This window comes from Arvicola amphibius, chromosome 6, assembly GCF_903992535.2.
Source record: "Arvicola amphibius chromosome 6, mArvAmp1.2, whole genome shotgun sequence".
Taxonomy (NCBI): domain Eukaryota; kingdom Metazoa; phylum Chordata; class Mammalia; order Rodentia; family Cricetidae; genus Arvicola; species Arvicola amphibius.
Window position 1 is genome coordinate 134,361,459 of NC_052052.2, and position 24,291 is coordinate 134,385,749.

The 24,291-nt window shown below is 40.4% G+C and overlaps 1 protein-coding gene across 3 annotated transcripts in view; it reads left to right on the forward strand.

Annotated features, from left to right (window-relative positions):
- The window catches only part of Fars2 (phenylalanyl-tRNA synthetase 2, mitochondrial), a 373,884-nt gene that overhangs the window by 88,067 nt on the left and 261,526 nt on the right, over positions 1–24,291 (forward strand). For all 3 annotated transcript variants that reach the window (XM_038333514.1, XM_038333513.1, XM_038333512.1), the window contains 2 exons: positions 12,222–12,381; positions 23,794–23,925. In XM_038333514.1, coding sequence (XP_038189442.1) covers positions 12,222–12,381; positions 23,794–23,925 — 292 coding nt within the window. The remainder of the gene's footprint in view (positions 1–12,221; positions 12,382–23,793; positions 23,926–24,291) is intronic.

Genomic DNA, 24,291 nt, shown 5'->3' on the forward strand with positions numbered 1-24,291 from the left:
GAGTCCGGGGGTTCAGGAACTCCAGATGCTGCTACACTGGATGATCATGGAGGACAGCCTCAGCTCATGTTTGGTGACCCTACCTCCCTGAGAATTTTTGTTGAACCTGTCATCTCCGGAACATATCTTTGAGTTACTTACCTTGTGATCTTACTATTCAAGTTGAGTTTTAGATTATAGAAGCTGGAAGGTTTGGGTAGATAGATCATGTGGGTTTGGGAATGAGGGATGACTGTTCTCCCAAAAAGCTTAGACTGAAGCTAGCAGAGTGTGTCCAGCGGAAGTTGGGTGTCCTGACAAGCACCATTTGCTCCGCCTGTGTGGCAGTCATTGTTCTTCAGTTATGGTGTCTTGACACACGACCTATTTCAGAGCTTATTCCACTGTCGCAAAGTTTCATTACAGGGAGAGGAAATAAGATAGCAGCAGGGAGAGAGTGAAGTCTGTGTCTTGCAATACACAGTTTCAGTGAATTCCCTCCCCTGTGCTGATCTCTCTAATTTGATTAATTGGCATGTGGTGCATTAGAGAAAATCCAAGGAAAGACAAAACTGGTTCGATATCAATTAGTTGAAGCAAGAATGGACTTCCCACAGAGACCCGAGGACAGAGAGCTGTTTAACTGGCCCTTTCAAACACAAGTCCTCCCCAATGAGAAGCAGACAATCCCAGTTGTTTAAAGAAATTAAAAACCATGAAAATTAGCAGCTCAAATCCACTTAGATGAATCTGATATCCCTTTAATATAAGATATCCCAATTCTCTCCAAAGTGATTTGAATACTTAATATTTGCTGAAATGCTTTAGTCAGATTTGAATAATATAATTGAATTTGCTTGCTGTGTTCATGGGATGTGAAGGCCTGGGAGTTTCTATGGTGAGGTATGCACATATGACTGTTTCCAGGGGATTCTTACTTATTTCTTTCTGAGCCAAAATTAATAAATGAGGCAGTACTTCCTGGAGTTACAGACTATATCTATCACTTTCTATACAACTGCCCTGTCCTGGGGCTCTCAGGTCATCTATTTAGCTATAGGCTTTGGTTGAGCTGAGTTGGATACAGTTTGCCTTTGTGTTTAGATGGTACATGTTCTTGGGAACCTACTCCTAAGCAGGGTTGGGATAAAAGAAGATTTTGACTAAGCACTGTTCATTGCTCTTAGCCTTGTGAGAGATAAACAAGGCTCCATACCATGCAATTAGCCTGCTGAGAAAGATGGTCAGCACATGGAAATGAGAAATCACTTCTGATATAAAAATAATGGTATTTTGGAGAATCCTGAACAAAATGGTGTGCTTGCAGAAAAGGTATTAGGAGTAGCATATTTGATAGCTTCAAAAGGCGACAATTGTGACACATCCCTAGAACGTGTAATATGGTGTGCCTGGCACATGGGAGATGATAGGTGATGAAGGACAAGTGGGAGGCCTGAGCAACTTCATGAACGGCTTCCTGTGTCACTTTCTGGGCATTTGAACTTCAGTTTAAAAAATGTAGAGGTCTTCAGTACTACTGAAGAATAAGAATGAGACAACCAAATGGACCGTTTTGGGTAGTGTGAAGAGTGTAGCAGCACCACGCAAGATTGCTGCTGGAAAGACACATGAGAAAACGTTGGCTTCCCAGGAGACTGGTTGAGTGCAGGCCTGGCTAGGGAGATGGCCACATGATAGGTACAAAGATACTTGAAGGAGGTAAGAGTGACTGGATTTTATCACTGTGTGGGGGGATGAGAGGGGAAGTAGAATCCCTGGCATTGTTTTCTTGGTACCATTTGCAGAATTAAGGATTTCAAGAGAGTTATGTTTTATGATGGGAAGAGGAAAGAAAATTGAGCTTAGTCTATGTTTAGGTGGAGAATTTGCACATGGAGACACCTTACATGTAGGTGTATACATGGATTTTAGCACAGGTTTTGGGGTGAAGTGCCTTTTGGATAAATTCCCAAGAACTTATGGCATCCAGACTCAAAGGCATTGGTTCGTAGTTGGAAGCTAGAGTTATAAGAACACAGGATGCAGATGAAGGAGTACAGAAAGGTGAGCATGAGGCTGATGGATCTCAAACAGAGTGACAGCAGAGGGACAGACAAGCTGTGAGGGAGACGGCAAAGGAGGGAGCCCTTCGCTGGGAACTCGTGACTCGGTAGCATGATCTGGCCAAACAGCCGGTTTTCGTTTGTTTGGTTCTCCTGTCCGGAGTACAGAATTAAATGTGTTTGTTGAGATGAAGAGTCAAATTAGGGAAATGACGACATGAGCTCTAGTTAAGGACTTTGAGGACACAGGAATGTGATAAAGTGTGACTAGGAGGTAGAGGAGGGATATGGTCTAGAGCCTGCCCGGAAGAAAGTGTGCTTCAAGAATAATTCCCTTCCTTAAAGTCAAGTAAGAGTGAAGGATTGAAGCCTGGTTATATCAAAGACAGGAATAGTTATGGAAGGGGATGGAGGACTAGACTCTGGGAGATTTCCTATTGGATGGCTTCTGTTTTCTGGGAAGAGAGCTGGACCAACTTTTTTTTTTTTTTTCTCAAGTGAAGATAGAGGGGTGGGAATAGATATTCTAATGTGGAATGTGTTTTTAGTGTAGTGCTTGATGTTAATTGAAGAGAACAGTTAAAACTTTCAACCCTGATATGTGTTGCTTTACTCAGTGTGGGCTTGTTGAGATAGTTCTAAATTAATCAAGTAATTGGTAAGGATAGCATGAAGCATCTGCAGTGCTTCATATGGTGATGACATCATTGTGGTGATGTGCCCTGTTCTGGAGGTCTTGCTGGTACTCAGAGACGTTTGCTAGTGCTGAGACTATTAGAAAATCCTGCTCATCCATCTTCATTCACAGTAAGAGTTTGATGTGACTCTTGGGCTCCAATTCTTTCTGCATTGTGCTGATTTCAGTTAAAGGAGTATCTCATCTCCACTCTTATTATAGAATATTATTTGTTTAGTAGAAATGTTGCCAACAAGAGAGAACTCTTGAAATCCCTAACAGTAGCTTTCCCACTATTAAATACTATGGCATATTTATCACAATTAAGGTAATAGCCAGGTTTTTTTTTTTTTTTTTTTTTTTTTTTTTTTTACTATAACAATTCTCTAAGCTATATCAGCGTTTGGAGAAAGGCTTATTTTAGTCTCTGGTCACTTGGCCTTGTTGACTTTGGCCTATAGTGACAGACTCAGTCCATCCTGGGGGGAAATTCTAAAGCAGCAGGGTGCTCACTTTGTGGTAGATGGGAAGCAAAGAGAGAGACCAAGTATTTGGGCTTTCATAATCTTTAAGAATATGCCCCAACAACAGGGCTTCCTTTACTCCTGTTTAGGAGTGACTACAGGTTGGGAATCTGTCTTTACAGACAAGCCCTTGGGGGAATATTTTAGATCAAAACCATAGCAGTGAACCTTAAAGTTTTTTTTTTCTTCTTCTTTTAAGACAATATCTTGCTGTTGTCACCAAGCAAGTGTTAGATTCTGTGGCTCAGTTGGGTCTTCTGCTTCAGCATTGCTTGCTGTGATGACGGGGGTTTGCTGCTGTGCCCATCCTGAAGTGATTTCTCTCTGTTACTATCTGGACTCACCTTTGTTTCAGTATTTCCAAGCCTTCCTGCTCTAGCCTCTTAGATTTTCATTGGCATTGTAAGGAGTTGGCGACTTCCAAATGCAGAGTTGAGCCAGTGATCTGTGTTGTCTGTCTCCCTCTTTCCTTGGGATTGTTTTAGAAACACTGTTTATCTCTTTCAGAAATTATACCATTGAGGGTAAAAAGTGCAGAAAAACATCATCTGGTACCTTAGTAAATTAATATGGCCCTGGCGGCAGTTACGTCTGACTTTAGTTTAAAAGGTATTACAAGTACAATCTGCTAGACTTTAATATTTTGAAAATGGAAATAAAGGAGAATACCTTTTGATGACGAATCTTGTAGCCTGGTCAGTGATGGAGCAGCTCCCCGTCCTCTGCCTCTAGATGGCACTGGTCTCATGCTGGCCCACAGCGCTGAAGCTTCGAGTTTGGAATGAAACTGTTTGTTGTGTTGTGCACTCTGCACTCACTCTGTCTCAGCAGAACACCGACTCAGGGAGCTCTGCTAGTGACTGTAAAGTGTTGAGTTGTTACACAGTGAGTGTTGGGGAATTTATAAGCAGACAGTGTTTATGTCCTGTAATCTGCAGCAGGCTCATTTGAGGAATCAATAATGGATCTTTCTGTTCCCTCCAAGTCCCCTTATCTAGCTGTTAGTGGGCAGTTGTTCCCAATAGTTCCTCGGTATAGCTCAGTTCTCTGACAGCTGCTGCCTAGGCCTAGGGAATTGCAGAATCTGGGAAGGAAGGTGGGAAGGAGTCCGCATACACGTGGAATTACTTAGCCACTCTGCATCTCATGGGACTTCTTGGGTTTTCACATCAAGCACTTCAGTTATAGTTGTCTGTCAGAAAATATCTCCTGATTTTTTCCTTATTGTCTAAGACTTCTCATATTGCCGAAAAAGTAACTATTTGTCCTGTTTAATTTAGCCATGAATCTTTGAGTCTTTTCTCTTAAGCATTTTCTAATAAAGTTATGTGGGTAATTAGACTTTTAAAAGAAAATGACCCGTAGAACTGTACCAAGATCTGGACAAAGCATGCTATGAACTAGAATTTCACTTGACAGCAATTGTCCAGTTTCTGAAGTCATTCTTGTCCCTTCCTTCTCCTTTCATTGCCCATTTCCTTATAAAAAGAATGGTTTGCACAACCCGGATTTGTGGCCCTGCCCTCCTTTCTTTCATGCCTTTGGTTTCTGTGCTTGACGGTTTTGCTTGACTGTGGTCCCAGCCGTAGTCCCCATTCCCATGATTCACAGTGCTCTGCTCATTTCTCATGTCACTTTCCCTCACATTTGATATCATGTAGAGCAGAAATACTTTATGCCACGCCCATAGTCCTGAAATCTTTTTGCTCTATTACCTCAGACGGGATTGCTTTATAAGCTTCCATGTAGCCACATTGATGATATAATAGTGGCTATTTTGTCAAAGGCTTGTAATTTTCAAATGTGATTAATTGATTTTATCACATCTATTTTGATGTTACAGTTCAGAAATGTCTTGCAATTTAAAGATGTTGCACTTGATTCTCATCTTAAACATAGTCTCACTTCTACTCCTATCATAGGTTCTTAGTCCAGCACCTCCCTGTCTATTGTAGGGTTCACTCACCCCCAAAATACTGTTAGTTTGAAAGTGACTCTCCCTGTGTAGCCCAGGCTACCTCAGCTTTATCATCTACCAGCTTCAGTCTCCTGAGTGCTATACCTGACAATGACTAGGCTAGTCACAAAGAGATCACTAATGCCCGCTATCACTGAAGAGGCTGAGAAGATCTTCCCCCCACATCTCCCCTTCTCCTGATCCAGGACTCTGCCAGAAAAGTTTGGTTGTTTTCTGTCAGCATTTTTGGGTTAATGCAAAATGTATTAGGTGTGTTCTGTAGATGGGCTTGTTGCGTGCCCAAGAAGGGCCCTGTCTTCTGAGTCTGTGTCCACTCATACAAGTTCTGTAGGGGCTGACTGAATATTTTCTTGTCTACATCATCTTTCAGAGTTTATACGTGGTACAGAATGTCACAGACCCACTTCTTCCTTCTGGAGGGATTCTTCTGAACAGTTCTGTGAGAAGCTGTTTCTAATCCCCTTTGATCTCTCTGTGTATGATTTATTCAACTGTAAGATGCTTTTTGCCTTTGTTTCTTTTTCTTTAGTTATTTCTCTTCCTCAATTTAGGAAGAAAGGGTTGAGACCATTAGAGTCAAAGACAGGGGTTAGAATAGGTGCTCCAGGATGCTCCAGAATGTCCCAGAATGAGCCAGCACCCACCAGAATGTGCCAAGACGCTCCAGGACACCCATGCTCCAGAAGTTCACACAGTTTTTACCACATGCCATTTTTCTGTGAGTAGTGCTACTATGGATCATTTCATCTGTGTGGCATGCACACTGTGAATGGTCCCCAAACTGTCCACTTGTGTGCAAGTTCATAGATGCTTAATGTACTCAAAAGGCAAGCTTAACTGTTTGTTGATAATTATGTCTGTTTGCACAGCACGTACTCGTGGAGTCTTGAGGTCAGCCTTTGTGCTGTTCTTCAGGAGCTGTTCACTTTAAGACTGGAACTCACCAGTCATACTAGGCTGGCTGGAGAGAGAGTTCCTGGCATCTGTTTCTTACTCCTTCCCTAGCACTGGGATTATAAGCATGCATCATCCTTTTGGCCATTTGGAATTTGCATGTTTATATATTATTCTGACCATTCTTTTTTTCCTCTTTTTAATTTTGCTTAATTTCTAAGACTTTTTGAAAAATATTTTTTGCTATCTAAATTTTAAATAGAACCAGCTTTTGTTATCCACTTTCATTGTTAAACCATATCTGAATCAATTTCTTTTATCTGTTCTGTTCTCATTTGAACTACTTCCCCTGACTTCTGCAGTGAGGATAGCGTTTGTATTTTGGGTCATTTGAGTTTGTATAGGGATACTTAAGAAAATGTCAGAAATAAAGGCTGATCTGAAAACGACTGACATGGCCTATCCTGTGTGGTTAATGGAAAGCTAAGTTTTCATCAACACTGTGCTTTCTGACTCCCCATCACCAGGTTAAGTGAGAAACCACCCTTTAAGTCTCTGGGTCTGGGGTGGGATCATTCCAAGCTACCTTACCCCTCACCCCATCTGCTTCCCTCTATGTCTTTTCCTTATTTTATCTGGGCATAGAAATAATAGCTGGCTCTGATTGGATGATGCATTTTCACCTTATTTTGGTGTTTTCCAATATTTAATGTTTTCTATATGTTCCAGGTACAGTTTGGTTAAACCTCATGTACTCTGGAGGTCAACAATGTCTAGAGCTCATTATGTAACCCTTACTAGTTTTAAAAACAGCCTTCTGAAGCTTGGCTCCTCTTATTTGGCATTGTCCTAAGCTGCAATATAGTGGTTGAGTAGGAAACCTGGGTGAGGGACTAGAATTCCTAGTCTGAGTGTAGTCCCAACGTTCCAGTGGGACTGGTTCTATCGCTTTGGCTAAGCAATCGCAACTAGGACGGTGGACTCATATGCTAAAGAGATAGTCAGAATATTTTATTAATTATAATTCATTAATAGTAATCTCAAAATAATGAGATACTCTACTATTCCATCCCAGAACCCCAGCCTCTAGTGAAGACGCTTAAGGACTGCAACCATGTGGGGTTCTATGTCTGCCAGCTTTTCCAGTCCATCCAGTAAAGCAGTACCCTTTCCTCTACTTCTTTCCATCTCTTTTCATAATACCCCCCCAACACACACATTTTGGCTTCCTTCCTCTTTCGTTAAAGTTTCCCTGGCCCCACAACTTCAATGGCTTAGTTTCCCCTTCTTCCTCCATTCTTGTCTAGGCAGCAGCTGAGGTTTTGCTGCTTGCCTGCCTTGTGCCCTGTGATTTTCCTTTTTAACTCTAATAAAATTGTTCTTGTGCTTCCACCTGAGTCCATTATTTAATTTTTTTATTAATGATACTAAGAACCCCCAAAGGGTACCTGTTAAATAGGATCTATTTAAGATTTCCCAATACACACAATTGCTGCTCCTTACCCCCCCCCCCCTCAGATTTTTGGCATGTTTGATGTATCTACATAAACATCCCAGTGCTCCTGATTTGTTGAAGTGCTTTGCCGGAGTCCAGAATTGAATTCTATAATTGAATTCTATAGGCTCCAACTTGCCTCCTAGCATTATCTGGTAACTGCAACTGTGTGTAAAGAGGTGGTGTGGGGGCATAGTCGCAGTGGTAGCAGCTGCATGTGGTACAGGGGAGGACCATGTGCTTTTAACAGGATAGTACACATTAATACTAATGTAAGATATTCGTTAATATCACCAGGCACGTACTTGGTGTTTGGAGAAAGGTACACCAGGGGTAGTTCTAGTTTTCTTATGTAGTGACTGACAGCTGCACCAGGCTCCTTTGTCAAGACTTCCATGCTGATCTTCTAGGAAAGGGCAGAGTGAACAAGCCTTCTTGTCACCTTGTGTGATGCTATTGGCTGAGTCTTGGCTTTAGATTTTATTGTCCCACGTGCCCATCCTCAGCTATGGTTCAGGAAAACCAAGAAAATGGCCACATTGGATTGAAGTTGAAGTCTTTGACTTTTTATATGATCAGATATACTCAGGTCTAATGCTAATTTGAAAAAAGTTTCTATTTTTCTTTGCAAAGAATGTAATGACATTTGTCCTGAAGAGAGGGCATAAGCTTAAAAATATAGAGAAACATAGGTGATTAGCACATTAAAAATATATGTAGGCTGTCTGCTCTGTTGACAGTGTACAGAATGGGAGAAGATCTTTGCCAGACAAGGTATTAATATCTAGAATATATAAAGAACTACAAAGTTAAGCATCAAAGTAACAGAACTGCCAGTGAATAAATTGGTGAATGAAACGAACACTTCTCCAAAGAAGAAACTTAAATGGCCAATAAATAGTTTTAAAAAGTATTTAATATTCTTAGCTGTCAACAAATCCAAATTAAAACTTCTCTGAGATTCCATCTCATTTCAGTCAGCATGGACTTCGCCACAAACAAAGAGGAACAGATGCTAGCTAGCATGGGGAAAGACAACCCTATGCATTATTGGTGGGAGTATGAGCTGGTGTAATTAGTGTGGGGATCAGTGTGGAAAGTTATCAAAAAAACTAAAAGAAGTTACGCTACTATATGACCCCGCTCCACCACCTCTAGTCAAATACCTAAGGTGCTGCGTGCATTCCACCTCACGGAAATTTGTCCACCCATGCTTATTGCTGTTCTACTTTTAATACCAAGACAGTGGAACCAGTCTAGCTAGGTGTCCATCAGTACACAAATGGATTATGTAGCTGTGGGACATATGCACAATGGGATTTCATTCAACTGTAGAGAAAAGTGAAATTATGATATTTCTGGGAAATAGATGAATCTGAAAATACTACATTAAGCAAAGTATCCCTGATTCAGAATGGTCCCACCTGTTTTTCTTATATGCAGAGCCTTACTTGAAATGTATACATACATACATACATACATACATGCATGCATACATACATACATACATACATACATCGGGTATATGTGGTAGAGGTCATATAAGCAGAAGGGGGCAGTGATAAGGGGGAAAGGAGGAACAAAACACAGGTGACACAAGAGAGACTATGAGGTGATTGGACATAGACAGGAACCAGAAGGAGAAGGGGATATGGAGAAAGAAGAAGGGGGCACAAAAGTGAATTATTCTAAAATGGCTGAAAGACACTTAAGGAAATGCTCAACATCCTTAGTTATCAGAGAAATGCAAATCGAAACAACTCTGAGAGTCCATCTTACAACTGTAAGAATGGCCAAGATCAAAAACACTGATGACAAATTATGCTGTAGAGATTGTGGGGTAAAGGGAGCACTCCTGCATTGCTGGTGGGAATGCAAGCTGGTACAGCCCCTTTGGATATCAGTATAGCGATTTCTCAGAAAATTAGGAAACAACCTTCCTCAAAACCAGTAATACCACTTTTGGGTATATATCCTAAGGATGCTCAATTGTGCCATAAGGACATGTGCTCAACTATGTTCATAGCAGCATTGTTTGTCATAATCAGAACCTGGAAACAAACTAAATGTCACTCGACTGAAGAATGGATAAGGAAAATGTGGTACATTTACACAATGGAGTACTAAAACAGCAGAAAGAAATAACAACATCTTGAATTTTGCAGGTATACTATGACCCTGTGTTTAATATTCAGTTCCACAAAACAAACAAGTCAGGGTAAAATATGAAAGACAGTCACTTACCGGGAGTCTTGTAATATGATTCTGAATGCAGTTTATAAGGTCAAAATCAAGAAGTTTGTTTTAAATGTGGATTAGATGTGCTGAATGAAGGAATAAAGGGAATATTTTTAAAAAGAGGTAAGCAATCTATGAAATACATTTTACTGGGGGACTGCTGAAATTGTCACTCTCAGTGGTATGCGCCTTTAACAGCTGCACTGTCTTACTGTCCCTTGCTGTACTTAAAGCTTAGAGAAATGGGGCAGTGCCCTCAGAAGCGGACATGTGCCTTGAACTGAGAGCCTAGAGAAGGCACAGGTGCATTTTGGGGATTTCTCTTTGCAGGTCTATCCTCCTCTTTAGGGCTACTTGGAGACTAAACAGGATGGGGGAGTGAAACCCGACAACTCTCATCTTAAGTTGCAAATTGGCCCTAGAGCTCTGGCTATATAGTCTTCGAGGGTAAAAGCACTGTCAGCCTAGTCCTTAAGGCTTCCTAGTGATTGGCTTCCATCCTCAGGCATACAGTCACCTAACATAGATACACACTTTTTCGCCTGTTGGACATCGTTCTAGCTGTTAGGAAGATCTTCTGCATTCTCTTTTACACTTAAATAGTGCTCACCTATGTAGACTGAGCAGTGTGTTCAGATATTTCTCCAGTACAAAATGTTTTTGTGTTTAATGTTTAGAATTCTCAAAATGCCAGACATGATGCACAACTGTGACGGCCAGTTAGCCAGCACTTCCCTCAGTGCAGAATCACCCGGGATGAGAGTAACAGTGAGGGAGTTCTCAGGGCTCAGTTGGCCTGTGAAGGTGTCTGTAGGGCATCATCTTGTTTACGTTAATTAATGTAGGAAGACCCAGCCTAATAGTGGACAGCATCAAGCACGAGTCCTGAACTATGTTGATTGTATACAAGGTGGGTTATTTCAGCACACCTGGGACTCACTAAAGCCCCAGGGTAGTTAGATCTTCTGAAATTTGAGCTTTTAGAGGAGACCTGGATATGGGACTTTCTTTGTGCCTTTATCATTTCTTGTATCAAGATTGTTCTAATCATCCAACATAACTTTACTAGAACTGACAGTCCTTTAGTATTGTCTCCCATGGGACTCAGGAGTAAAGAACGATAGCCATTTGCCCTGTCTGTCCTGGAACTTGCTCTGCAGACCAGGTTGGCCCTGAACTCACAGAGTTCTACATGCCTTGCCTCCCAAGTGCTGGGTTTAAAGGAATGTGCCACCACTGCCTGGCTTATTTCTCTTTTTTGACCCATTCTCCTCATAGGTAAAGTTGATCTGCTATGTCACCACAGGGGTGTGTGTGTGTGTGTGTGTGTGTGTGTGTGTGTGTGTGTGTTTGGGGGGATTTTATGCCAGTGTTTATACATGTGTGTGCACACTCAGGCCAGGGGTGGATCTCAAGTGACTTCTTCTGTCACTTTCCACTTTAGCTTTTGAGATAGGGCCTTTCATTGAATTTGAAGCCCACTGCTTTGGTTAGCCTGGTTGCCCAGTCATCTCCAGAAAGCTTCCGGTTTCTTCCTCCCATACAGATGTATGTCATTGTGCCTGGCTCCTTACATGGGTGCTTAGGATTGAATTTAGATTCTCCTGGTTATGTGGCAAGCACTTACTTACTGAGCCATCTCATCAGCTGTGGGTACTCTATTTTATGGGAAAAGAAGTTTATAATTAATGACAGCTGTGGGTAATGATGATATTAAGGAAATTTTATTTTGCTGTTGTACTGTGGCATGTATCCTGTATTTTCATACATTACTTACCATATAAATCTGTGAATTTGGCACGAGCCAATACTTCTCTATCATTAAATTTGCCCCTTTCTGTATATAGTAAGTGGCAGAGATATGCGCAAAGCTCTGAAATGGGTTTTAGAAATGGAGTATTAAAACTCCAGCAGGCTTCCTGTCTTCATAGACTTTATAGGATTTAATTCTTAAACTGTACTTTCTTACTTAGTCTTAGATCACATTGGAAAGATCCTGCGGGACACTTAGGGATACTATTTTAGAATCTAAACCTTGGCATTTCCATTAAAATTGATGATAATGTCTCTTGTAAGGAAATGATAGAAAATTCAGGCAAATATAAAACTGATCAGCAAGGATCTGAGCAGTGTCTTTAGTTCCCCAGGGACCCGCCACACTGGGTAACTCAGAGCTTGGCTAGTTAGTACAAAGTACTGTTAGTACAAAGTTACTGTTTCAATGTGCATATTAGCTATAAAATTTAATTTTTTAAATTTTAATTTACTTTTTTTGGTAAAATATAATTCTTATCCCCAGAATTTCTATACTGTTTGACAGAAACCAACTAAGGCCTTTTTCAAAACACATTTTATTATTCTTTCTGGTTTACAGTTATTTGCTGGTGTGAAGGATGGAGAAAGTTTGGAACTCTTTGAAGAAAGTTCTCGCTCTGCTCATAAGCAAGAGACACACACCATGGAGGCCGTGAAGCTTGTGGAGTTTGACCTTAAACAAGTACTGACTAGGCTTATGACACATCTTTTTGGAGATGGTAGGTACTCAGATATCTTTGTGACTCAAGGCTCAATAGTTCAAAAGTTAATAACACTGTGCAGCCAATCATTGAAGCTGTTTGGCTCTAATGCTTTTGTTGTTGATTGTTTTTTTCTACGTTATTGGTGAATGGGAGGAGGCCTGTGGACTTCTTGGTTCTTTCAACTTGAACTATAGAAGGTATAGAATAGAATTAGCTACAGAAGGAACAGTGACAGTGGACTAGATTGTTATCACTGCAAAGAGTCTGGTTAGCTTGGTTTTCGTTTCTGTATTACTACATCACATGGATAAGATTCTTCACAATGTGGAGTTCTCCATGCCACAACCATACATTTGATATATGACGACTACTGTCAATAGCAGAAGAACTAATGTGAGTTTCTATTGGGAAAATTATATTGTTCAGATTTTGCCTCATTTTATATACTTGTTTCAGATCAAATCTTCCTCCAATGGGGAAAATATTGTTGGTGATTCCTGCAACGGGAGCCTCAGTCCCCATCCCTAGCTGGATCCCAGAGCTCACTGATCTTGGTTGACCTGTATGCTTTCGTTCCTACAGACTCCTCTATTTACTCCTGAACTCGAGTGTGTGTTTAAAATGACTTCTGCTGTAATTTAGTAAGGCTCTGCTGCTCTGTTTTAACAAGGTTTATAGGAATATCTTTACTTCCATATCATCCGATGCATAATTCATATAACATTTAAGAAGCTACTAACTAGCCCTCCACATTCTTTATATGGCATACATTATTTAAATTTGCACATTGGTGTCAGAATTACACTTTTCTAGGCAGTAAGGAATAGTAATGTGAGGGTGTGGGAAACTGCCTTCATCTGTGTTCAAGATGTTTTATTTTGTAAAAGTATGAAGTAAAATATGACAAAATGTTATGATTTGATAAAACAGAATAATGGCTGCATGGATGGTTGCTATTTTCTATTCCTGTCTCCAGACTTGAAGCTTTTCATATCAAATGGTATAATGTGAAACAGATTTCAGTTCAAGATTGTTGATGTGAAAATCCTATTATAGCTCGCCCCTCTTTATTTCCACAATAAAGGAATTGTGCTATTTTTAGCAGTAGTATAATCTACTTAACACTGAAATGTAGGGAGATAGATTGTATTGTTCAAATATTTAAGAGTCAGGGTAGGGAAGAAGGGATCCCAGTGTTAAGGAGAAACGTTTTGTCTCGCAGCTTCACACAGCACGACAGGATTTCATCTGCATCCTTTTCCTTTGTCAAATTATGTACAAAAAAAATTATAGCCCTCTTTATCATGCTTTTTTTTACTCCTTTCTATAAGCAAATAATTGCAATTGCTGGAACTTGATTTTTATCAGGTTGTAGATATCAAAGTATGGAATAATCTAGACAGAATTCCTGTCTTCAAGGAGTCATGCTTCTTTATATTTTACCAAGGCATCAGTGTCTATGAGTGCTCAGAAGAGCCTGTAGTCAGGAGGGCACGTGGTGCAGGATTCCCAATAGAGGATGAGGGAGAATTAGCAGGGAAGTCTCCAGACAACCAGAGAACAGTGGGGAGGAAAGGGAACACATGATAACAAAGACTGCAGCCAGGTCTGCAACACTGAAAACAAGACTGGGGCTTCAACCCAGGGATGGAAAACAAGGAGAAGGAAGGAATGTGGCTTTGGATGGCAGTAAGTCCCATGCCTGCTGAGGATTTCTGTTGAGAGCTCTTCTCTGCCTTTTAAACCCTGACTTATTTATCAGTCTTAGACTTCAGTTATCTATCTTTTAGTTTGAAATAATTCTTGTTTCACAAATAAAATGAAATATGACATGCAAAATGTACCTTATAGGTTGAAAATAGTAAATTTAGTGTAAATATGAACAAAACTAAGGAAGAGATGCGAAATTACGGCACTGAATGCAAAATGGCTGTGAGGAGGAGGAGCTAATCTGGCAGCTAATGAAATGGGATGCTTCTTCCGTCACATTGGTGCTCAACTTAGCTTTGTATCATCTGCAACAATTGGAATGTGTCTTTGTAAGCTATGTTTTCTCTGTGTAAATGGAGGTGGTGCTTTTGTTTCCCAGGCACCCAGTCCTGAATAATCACACAGAAACCTACATTAATTACAAAGTGTTTGTTTGGCCTATAACTTGGGCTTATTACTAACTAGCTCTTACATCTTAAATTAAGTCATTTCTATTAATTTACATTTTACTACGAGGCTTTTGGGTTTTTACTTCATTTTCTATATGTCATGCCCATTTGGCGGCTGGCTGGTATCTCCCCAGACTCTGCCCTTGTCCTCTTTCTTTTAGCCTTCCTTTGACTTCCCACCTTGCTATGTTCCTCCTTGCTGTAGGCCAAAGCAGCTTTTATTATCAACCAATAAAAGAACAACATATATTCACAGCATACAGAATAGTTATCCCACAGCAGTGCTGAACTGGTAGCTCAGCATATAAATATGCCCAGGGTCCATCCTAACAACCTGAGCTTCATCTCCAGGGCCCACATGGTGGAAGTGCAGAGCTGACTCTCAGAAGCTGTCTTCTCATTTGCCCAACCTATTATGGCAGGTGCCTGCTGTCAGATAAATAAATGAGCAAATGTCTTGTGCTTGCTCGACTCAGTGGAGACCAAGGAAGTAGATTTCTGGGAATCTACTTTTTAACTTGCTTCGTATTAGTATTTTTAGTATTTGTGTTTGCATGCCTTGCGAAACCATGCATTGAAGTGAAATTTCATTATTCAAGACTCTTTCCGCAGTACATTTTCTGTTTGTTTGACTGTGATGCCTGTCTTTGCATGGGGCAAAAGCTCATGCCTACATATAAGAATTTTGAAACAGTAGTGAGATAGCATCTCATTATCAGGATATGTTCATTTGTTAATTTTTTTAAAGTCGTGTACTTGGACATTTTCAATTCATGTTTTATAACAGATCGGTGTTGTTGTTGTTTTGTTGTTATTTAATTTTGTTTTTTTGAGATAGAATCTCATTGTGTATTTCTGTTTGACCTGAAACTCACTCTGTATACTAGGCTAGCCTCTAACTTAGATTTGTCTTCCTCTCCCTTCTTCATTCTCTATGATTGAAGACATGAGCCATTGTGCTTGTCTGGTATTTCAGCTTTTCTATATCTTCAAATTCACTTTTGTTTATAATTCCTGCATCACAAAGATAATAGAGCAGAATTAAAGTAAAAAAAATTATTTGTTATTTTTTTGGGGAATAGTGGTAATGTAAACTGAAGTCTGAAAAGAACCTGGAGAGTGTCTTAGTATAGTTGTGTCAGTACTGCCAAGCTGAGTGTCAAGGAGCTCAAAGAATAGTCAGAGGAGGTACCAGGAAAGGGTAGCTGCTGTCCACCTGACACTGAGCTCTTGCAGAAGGAGCTGCTCTTTCCTGCTGCCAGCTGTAGCCCAAGAACTCGGACTCCTGAACCTACTTTAGGTGTTAGCTGTTTTAAAAGAATAAAAATAGACCATTTCAATAACCCACGTGGTGCAGGCTAGTAATTCCTGGATTTGGATAGCTGAGGCATCAGGATCAAAGTTACCCAGGGCCACATAGGTAAGAACCTCTCAAGAAAGATTAAAAGGAGCGAGTTGTGAGTAAATGAGAGACATTAGTTATTTTAATATTATTTCCGAGACTGAGACAATGAAATCTATGATGTAAAAAAAAAATGTCAGACAACCTAACTAAAGTGGCGTTTCTCTCCAGCCTCCCCTCAAGCTCTTTTCTCTCCCTCCTGTTCTGGGCCAGGTTGTCACAACGCCTCGATTTGCTACATATTCAATTACATTTCGGGTGCCAAAGGACACATAAAAACCTAAACTTTTTTTCTTTCTATATTTAATTAATGGCCACAGTTTATCAGCCTCAGACATATTCCTCAAGATTCTTTTTGTATTTGTTTATATAGCCCATACTCCTCACTTATTATTATTGGATTTCTTTGTACTTGGAAAGCAGAATTAAAAATTAGACCACGTCTGTCCTTGTGACAGTTTGATGTTATTATAGCAGCTTTAGGTTCAGATTTCCTCGGTCTCCAAATGTGGTTTATTATTTTCTGCTAACATTTCAGCTGTACCAGTATCCTAAGGCTGTTATAAGAGAGGTTATCATTTTAGAATTAGAAGAAAATAAAATAACATTTTAGATTATTTTATGCTCATGAAATTTATTATTGTTTTCTATATATCTACTGCTTTCTATGTATTTTGTACCCTGCTTAGTAATCATTTCTTTTATATTATCTAAGACAGGGATTTAGGATTCCTGCAATTTTAATTTCTTTTTGTATCCTTTGGGGTTTGCAGCCTTTTTCCAGAGCAGTGTCTGACATACATTGGTGTTTCCTAGTAGAGTATTTCTCTCTCTCTCTCTCTCTCTCTCTCTCTCTCTCTCTCTCTCTCTCTCTCTCTCTCTCTCTCTCTCTCTCTCTCTCTCTCTCTCTGCAGTTTAGATGAATAAATCAAGGAACAGCAGAGAGGGCATGCTTCTCTCCTGCTAACCCTGTCCTCTCAAGGGAGCATTCCTGTCTCTGGTGGTGGTGGTCTTTGAAACATATCTCCAACAATCCCTTTGCTGATATATAAGGTGTCTCCAGCCAGCAGCACCTCAGGAAACAACTGTAGCTGCCAGGAGCTCCTTTGCCTGAGGACATCCGTTCCCTTGTCTGCTGAGTACTGAGCCGCCAGCCTGCGCTCTATGCGCTACAATTCAGTTCAGGAGCTTCGGGCAAGGGGCTGGAGGTTGAGGAAACACACACAGAGACAGACAGACACACGGACCTCCAATCACTGGTACAAAAGCCCTTCTTTAATAGCACCATGGAGGCTTAAATACCCAGCAGTCAATGGCCAACAGGTGAAAATCCCATCCTCTGATCCTCTAGGGAAGGCACAGCTCTTAGTAACTCCAATTAGAAGGCTCTAGACAGGGAAGAGCAGCTGAAGGCCAGGATTCCAATTTGTCCCAACAATTGGACCTGAGTCTGGCAGGAGTGTGTTCCATGATGCTATTGTAATGGCCATTGCTACCTCTGCAAGTATAAGGCTTTGTGAGACTGACATCAGGTCGTGTTCTTCCCCTTATGTTTAACTTCCTCCTTACTGTGTTGCCCTTCAACAGGCTCTGATTCCCCCCTGATAATCAGCTTGCCAGTTAGACCTGTATAGGGACCAATATAAAGACCCATTCAACCAAATTTTCCAGGGCTCTGTTCTATGAACAGTGACCTGGTCCAGATGGAGATTATGAGGTAACGGTAATAAAGACAATATGCCGTAAATATTTTGTTTTGTTTTCTCTATCTATAAATCCCTTTACCATAAATGAGGTGAAAGTGATTGAGACCACTTTGTTGGTAAGGGTTCTACGTTGCTGCTGCTGCTTCTTCTTCTTCTTCTTCTTCTTCTTCTTCTTCTTCTTCTTCTTCTTCTTCTTCTTCTTCTTCTTCTTCTTCTTCTGTTTATTATGTCTACAGTGTTCTGATTTCATGTATGTCTGCATGACAGAAGAGGGCACCACAGCTCATTACAGATGGTTGTGAGCCACTATGTAGTTGCTGGGGATTAAACTCAGGACCTTTGGAAGAGCAGTCAATGCTATTGACTGCTGCGCCATCTCTCCAGCCCTCTACTTTGCTTCTAAAATTGAATTTAGTATATAATACTTTAATCATTTCACATTAATAGTCTTTACAGCTGCTGTTGTCTGCTGACAAGGTCAGTTTTGAGAGGGTTGCAGTATTACTTTTCTATTGCTGTGATAAAATAGTCTGACCAAAGCAACTCAAGGAAGAGTTTATTTTGGTTTATGGTTTGAGAGCACTAGATGCCCGTAATGGCAGAGAGGCATGGTGGCAGGAGCGGGAAGCTGAGAAGTCACATCTTAGCCACACACAGGAACCCAGGGAACAAGAACAGGAAGCTGGGTGAGGCTATAAATGTTCAAAGTCTGCATTCAGTGATGAATGTTCTTGGGCAAGGCTGCACCTTTCTAAAGCTTCCATAACTTCCCTCAACAGTGCTCTCAGCTAGACACCAAGTGTTTGAATACACGAGTCTATGGCAGTGGTTTTCAACCTTCCTCATGCTGCGACCCATTAATACAGTTCCTCATGTTGTGGTGATCCCCAACCATAAAATTATTTTTGTTGCTACTGTAATTTTGTACATTTTGTAATTTTGTAATTTTGCTACATCATGTAAATATCTGATATGCGATCCCTGTGAAAGGGTCATTTGACCCCCAAAGCAGTCACAACCCACAAGTTGAGAACTGCTGGTCTATGGTGATACATTTCTCATCCATCCCATTACAGCTGTTTTCAGAATCCTCCAAAAACAGTGAAGTAGGAAATCATTTTTTTTCTATCAAGCAGTGTTTGTTGACTGTGTTCATTGTAGCTTGGTTGTAGTCCACTAAAGATGTATTAAAAATGAAAGTTTTCCAGTGTGCTTAGCCTTCCTGAGTTTGGATCCTTTTGCAATGGAGGTGTGGACTGCCTTGCTTTTTGCCAGCAGAGTGCTCAGTGAAAATAGGACATTGCTGTGGGAATCAGAGAGCAACACTCAGACATTTTCTGTCACTCCCGCCCTTTTGGGACTCTAGTTATACATACTTTATGGTTTGGAATTTCTCCTTCCTGTTCATTGTCTTGCCTGTTTTAGTCTTTCTGTTTCATGTTGGATACTTCTTGCTGCCTTATCTTCAAATTTTCCTTTTTTGTTCTGGAGAGTCATCTTTGCTACTAATCCTCTCCTGTACATTTTTTCAATCACATTCATAATGTAATGAACATCTTTTTAAATATTTTCCCAGTGTCTACTTAACATATTCTTTTTCTTCTATGCATCCCTGGCAATTATTTATGTGGTACCCGCATTGCTTACTTCACCTTGTGATGCAGTGGGCAATTCTGTCTCTAATCAGAGTCTATCAGCTTTGTTTGTGAATACTCAGAAACACTTTCATCCTTTTTATGATCTTTTACTCTTTCTCAGGCAGGACTGAAATAGTATTTAGAATGCAACTGTTTTTCCCCCGTTATTGATACAGAGACATTTTGAGTACTGTGGATGGTAACCAGTGCATGACAAGCCTTTCCCTTTGGCTGTTGGCAACTGGTACCCTTCTTGGTCCTATACTAGCATCATTTCCCTTAAGCCCTCCTGTCTGCAGACAGATTCTTCAAGGTACACAAAGTGGTTAGCGTTCCACTGAGGATGATCTTTTGCAGATCCACAGAACTTGTTCAATATATTTCTTTCTTTCCCTCTATACTCTGCTCCAAGTATTGGTACAGTCTCTCTAAATTGTCCAGCTCTGTCTTTAACTCAGACATATTGTTGTGCTATTTCTGCTTTCTGCTTTCTTCCCGGAAAGAAATTAAGTCTCTTCTCCCAGAGATAAGTTCCTGATTCCCTGGTGCCTATTGCTATGAATGGCATTGTTTTGTGCCTGTTAGCCCTGCATGTTCATGGATCACGTACTTGTGGATACAGCATTCTGTAAGCCAAACTACTTTTTGTAAAAAGTTTCTTCTGTACTCTTTATGTACAGTTGTTTTCTTGGAATTATTCTCTAAACAAATGGCTTTCTTCTTGTTATTATTCTCTAAGCAATCCCTTAACAATGGTTGGCAGTACTGACATGTTTCATTATAGTAATCTAGAGCATGGTTTAAGAACCTGTTGATCCACTGATATAGATGTGATGATGTGTTTAAACCTGCAGCTCTTCTGAGCCATGTCTCAAAATGAGTCTGGAACCTATGGTGGATATTTCTACACTTTGCTGCAACTGCCTACCTGATGTTTCCACTATTGCCTTTAAAAAGTACCTTGGTGCAGGCTTTCTTTTGTTCTGTAATAATAAAAAGAACATGAAATTGTGTTCACATTAGAACATGGTATTTGAGATTATCTGAACCCATGTTCCTTAGCTGTGGTCACTCATACTTGGCCTAAGGCTAAACTCTTCTCTTTTTCACTTTGAGGTGAGAGCTGTATGTTGCTTTGCCAAGTCTGTACGTGGGACTTTAATTAGCCTGCTCATAACAGGTGGTTTTTTTCTTTAAGGTCATAGAATAGAATTAGTTTGTGTAGAATCCTCTTAACATGATATAGGCCCTTAGATAATAATTATATGGTAATGATCATAATATAAACCTGGAGTGGTATTTGGTAGACTTCAATCCAATTATAAAAGGCACCTACACCTACCTTGTTTACATTAACTGCCTTCATTACACTACCTGTGCCCTTCTGCTAGGAGATACCAGTGCCATAAAATGCTTTTGTCTTCCTGTTCACCTACCAACACCATTCTGTCTGGATGCTTCACGTACTGCTGTGTGCTAGCAGAAGGGCCTCTGGAGCTTTTAATGGAAATATTTCTAGAACCTGTTGGGCTTGCATAGGTACAAGTGCACAGGTTTACACAGCCCTTCTTAGAGCACAGCTGAAGAACAACAGTTCTGGCCATAGATGGTGGCTTGTAGACATTTCTCCAGTGGCCCTCAAAAGGGAGGCTTTCCTTCCTCATTAGAAAGAGGCTGGCTGAGTCTATTCAGTACTAGAAATGAATGCCTGTTGGTACACGCAACAGTGTGGACGAATCTTAGACTGACCAGACAGCAGAAGAATATGTTCTGTTTGCTATTGCACTTGTAAATCTTCGGGGTGCAAGTGCCATGGTAGTGATGGGAAAGATTGTTAAGGATGTGGGGATCCAGGGTAAAAATATTATAATAATAATAATAATAATAATAATAATAATAATGGGTTTGAACCCAGGGTCTCCCACATATTAGCCAAACACTCTTGACAATAAGCTACATCACCAGGCATTTTAAAAAATATTTTGAAATAGGATCTTGCTAAGTTGTTCCCTTAGTGGCTTTCAGCTTGACATCTTCCTCCTTCAGTCTCCCCGGGGGCTGGGATTACAGATGTGTGTCTGTATTCCTGGCTCTTTCTTTAGCTTGAATGTGGTTACAGATTCACATGTGTATACATCTGCTAATATCTGTCAGTTTGTGTATTTTCTACATGTATAGTAGAATGTTTTTCTATTTTTCCTTGTATAAACTAGAAGGGGAAATAAATTAACATTGTTAACAAAAAGTAGTCAGTACCTCAGACAACAGTTAACTAGAAAAAGAAATTTCCAGTTGAACAGAGCCAACGGAAAGCTCCACGTTCACATAAAATGGACCAGGACTCATGGCTTTGCTTCTGTACGATTTTAATGTTATTGTTTTGAAACAGGGTTTCACTATATAGCCATAATTAGCCTGAAACTTGGTGTATAGACCATGCTGACCTCAAACTTGTGGGCAGTTCTTTTCTCTCTGCCTCTCAAGTGCTGGGTTTACAGTCCTGTTCCATCACTGTCGGCTTCTATCTTGAGTTTTAATTGATGATCAGGTAATTTTGTTTAAATTGTCAATGTGAGGGATTTAGAGTAGAGCAAATCTACTTAGTTGCCTGCCCTGGCTGTGTGACTTTGGACAAGATAGACTCTCTGTTTGGTTTTTCCTTCTCTGTGAAAAGGGAGGCATAGTGAGTGCTCACAAGACGGAAGCAATTGCTAGCTCCATTTATTACATGTCTTGATTTCTCTGGGGATCAAAGTCAGATGTTATTGAGCAAGAAAATAGATTGTCTTAAATTCACAGGGGATTGGTTTTTGTGAAGTTGCCAGAAAGAGGAAGAGAAGGACCATCTGAGGAAGGGACAGGAGCTCAGGTGAGTTGTGTTTCTTCTGTGTTCTTGGTAGGGTCATGAAGCAACTAGGAAACTTCTCCCCTGCTCTGTGCTTTCACGTCACCTCTGCCCTTCTCAGCCATCATTATTTTGAGTTTTTTAATCAAAAAGAAAAACTTTGCTAAATGATGATATTATGCTCAAAGGTACCATATTTCTGATTCTGATTGATTATTGAAGATCAATTCTGACATTTAGTTGGTATTGCTTTTTGTTTGTTGATATTAAACTATATTGGCCATTTAGTGTAGAAAAATGTTTGATATTTTAAATGTTTGACTTAAATGTGAAAGACTTTATTTTCTTACCTTGCTAGCTGTTAATAATTTATAAAACTGTCAACATGTGCTTCTCGGAGAGTGAAAGTTGGTCTTGTTTTCCTCATCTAAGCATTGTGGTTTGTGAAAACAGAACTCTGGGACTGAGTGGGGATCTCTGAGTCAAGGGCTTGTTGATAGATTGAAGATGTTAGCCAGATAACGGACTAGTTCTACAATAATTTCTTGAGACTTCCAGCAACAAGAATAGGGAACTAGTAGAAATAGGTGCAGTGGGCCAGATCAAAGGGCATTTTTTTTGATAATAGAATTTGAAGAAGGTATAAGCTGTATATATATAGAATCTACTTGCCTAGAGATTAGGGCAATATTATGCCAGATAAACAGTGTTTGGGATTGGAAGGCATTCTGGAAGGAGCGCTGCTCTGAATTGGTATGTTACATGTGTTTTGTGTAGGCGGATTTTTCTTTGGGCCTCCAGCTCATAAATAAAGACATGGAGACTTATTATTAATTATGAAAGTTGTACCTTAGCTTAGGCTTGCTTTAACTAGTTCGTATAGCTTAAATTAACCAGTTTATATTAATCTACATTCTGCCACATGGTGTTCCTCATCTCCATACTTACTGTCCATCCTGCTTCCTCTCAGTAATTCTCTCTCTGCCCGGAATTCCCACCTATCTCTCTTGCCTAACTGTTAGCCGTTCAGCTTTTTATTACACCAATCACAGCAGTCTGTCTTCTCACAGTGTAAAGTATCCCACAGCAGCCCTGGGCTTAGCCAGAGCACTGACTGGCATCAGGCATGATGGATTTCAAGTCAGCAGTTTCAGCATACACCCACAAAGGGGCCTCTGCCCCAGTGAATTGATTAACTCTGTGTTTGCTTTGCATGCCATCCTTAGGCCTTTGCAGTTGAACTTAGGACATCCAGAATTGTTATTTCATCATTGATATATATACATTTGGGGGACAGTTTAGTGAAAGTATAGTTTTATTAACCTTAATGTGCCACTATCACTTATAAAAACCACCAGAATCCCCTGCTTTTTCATGGTCTAGGCCTAATTTCCACCGACTTTGTGATCGCAGTGAATAGACAGCCGATAGAATTGCTTTTGGAGGGTCCTGGAATGGCACAAGATTTTTGTTTGTTTGTTTGTTAAAGACATGTCCAGTTTTTCTAAGTTTTATTATTTATTGTCTTGCTCCAGCATATTGCAAATGATCGTGTTTGCTGTTTGATTTATTTAGAATGTTGTAATTGGTGTAGGTAACTGAAAGGAAAATTTGATGCCAAGCAGGGGTAGACTGACTACCTTATGACTCAGTGTGCCTTTCCTCTGGGTTTCTGCAGGGCTGGAGGTCCGGTGGGTGGATTGCTACTTTCCCTTCACCCATCCTTCCTTCGAGATGGAGATCAACTTCCATGGAGAATGGCTTGAAGTCCTTGGCTGTGGAGTGATGGAGCAGCAGCTCGTCAATTCAGGTAGGAAAGAACCCTGTACTACATTTACTGGTTTCCTGGAGGACCTGCCCATTCTCATGTGACCTCATTTGCATAATCACCTCCAGTTGTGTCACCAGGGGCAGCTTCACCAACCTCTCCAAGAATGCCCGTGAGGCCCATGTCTGCTGCTGTGCTCGTCATTCCTCATTTTGCAAATGTGTCTTATCTTTGGATATCCCCTTGTCAGCTCTTGGCGCCTAGATTTGGATCTTAGGATTCTGTACTCGTTGGGAGCATTGGGGAGGGTTTTGTAATTGCCCCAAAGGCATTTATATATGTGTCACATGAGTGCAGTTTGTCTTCCCAGCTATTCAAGAATAAAGCTAATATATAATCCTCTTTTGT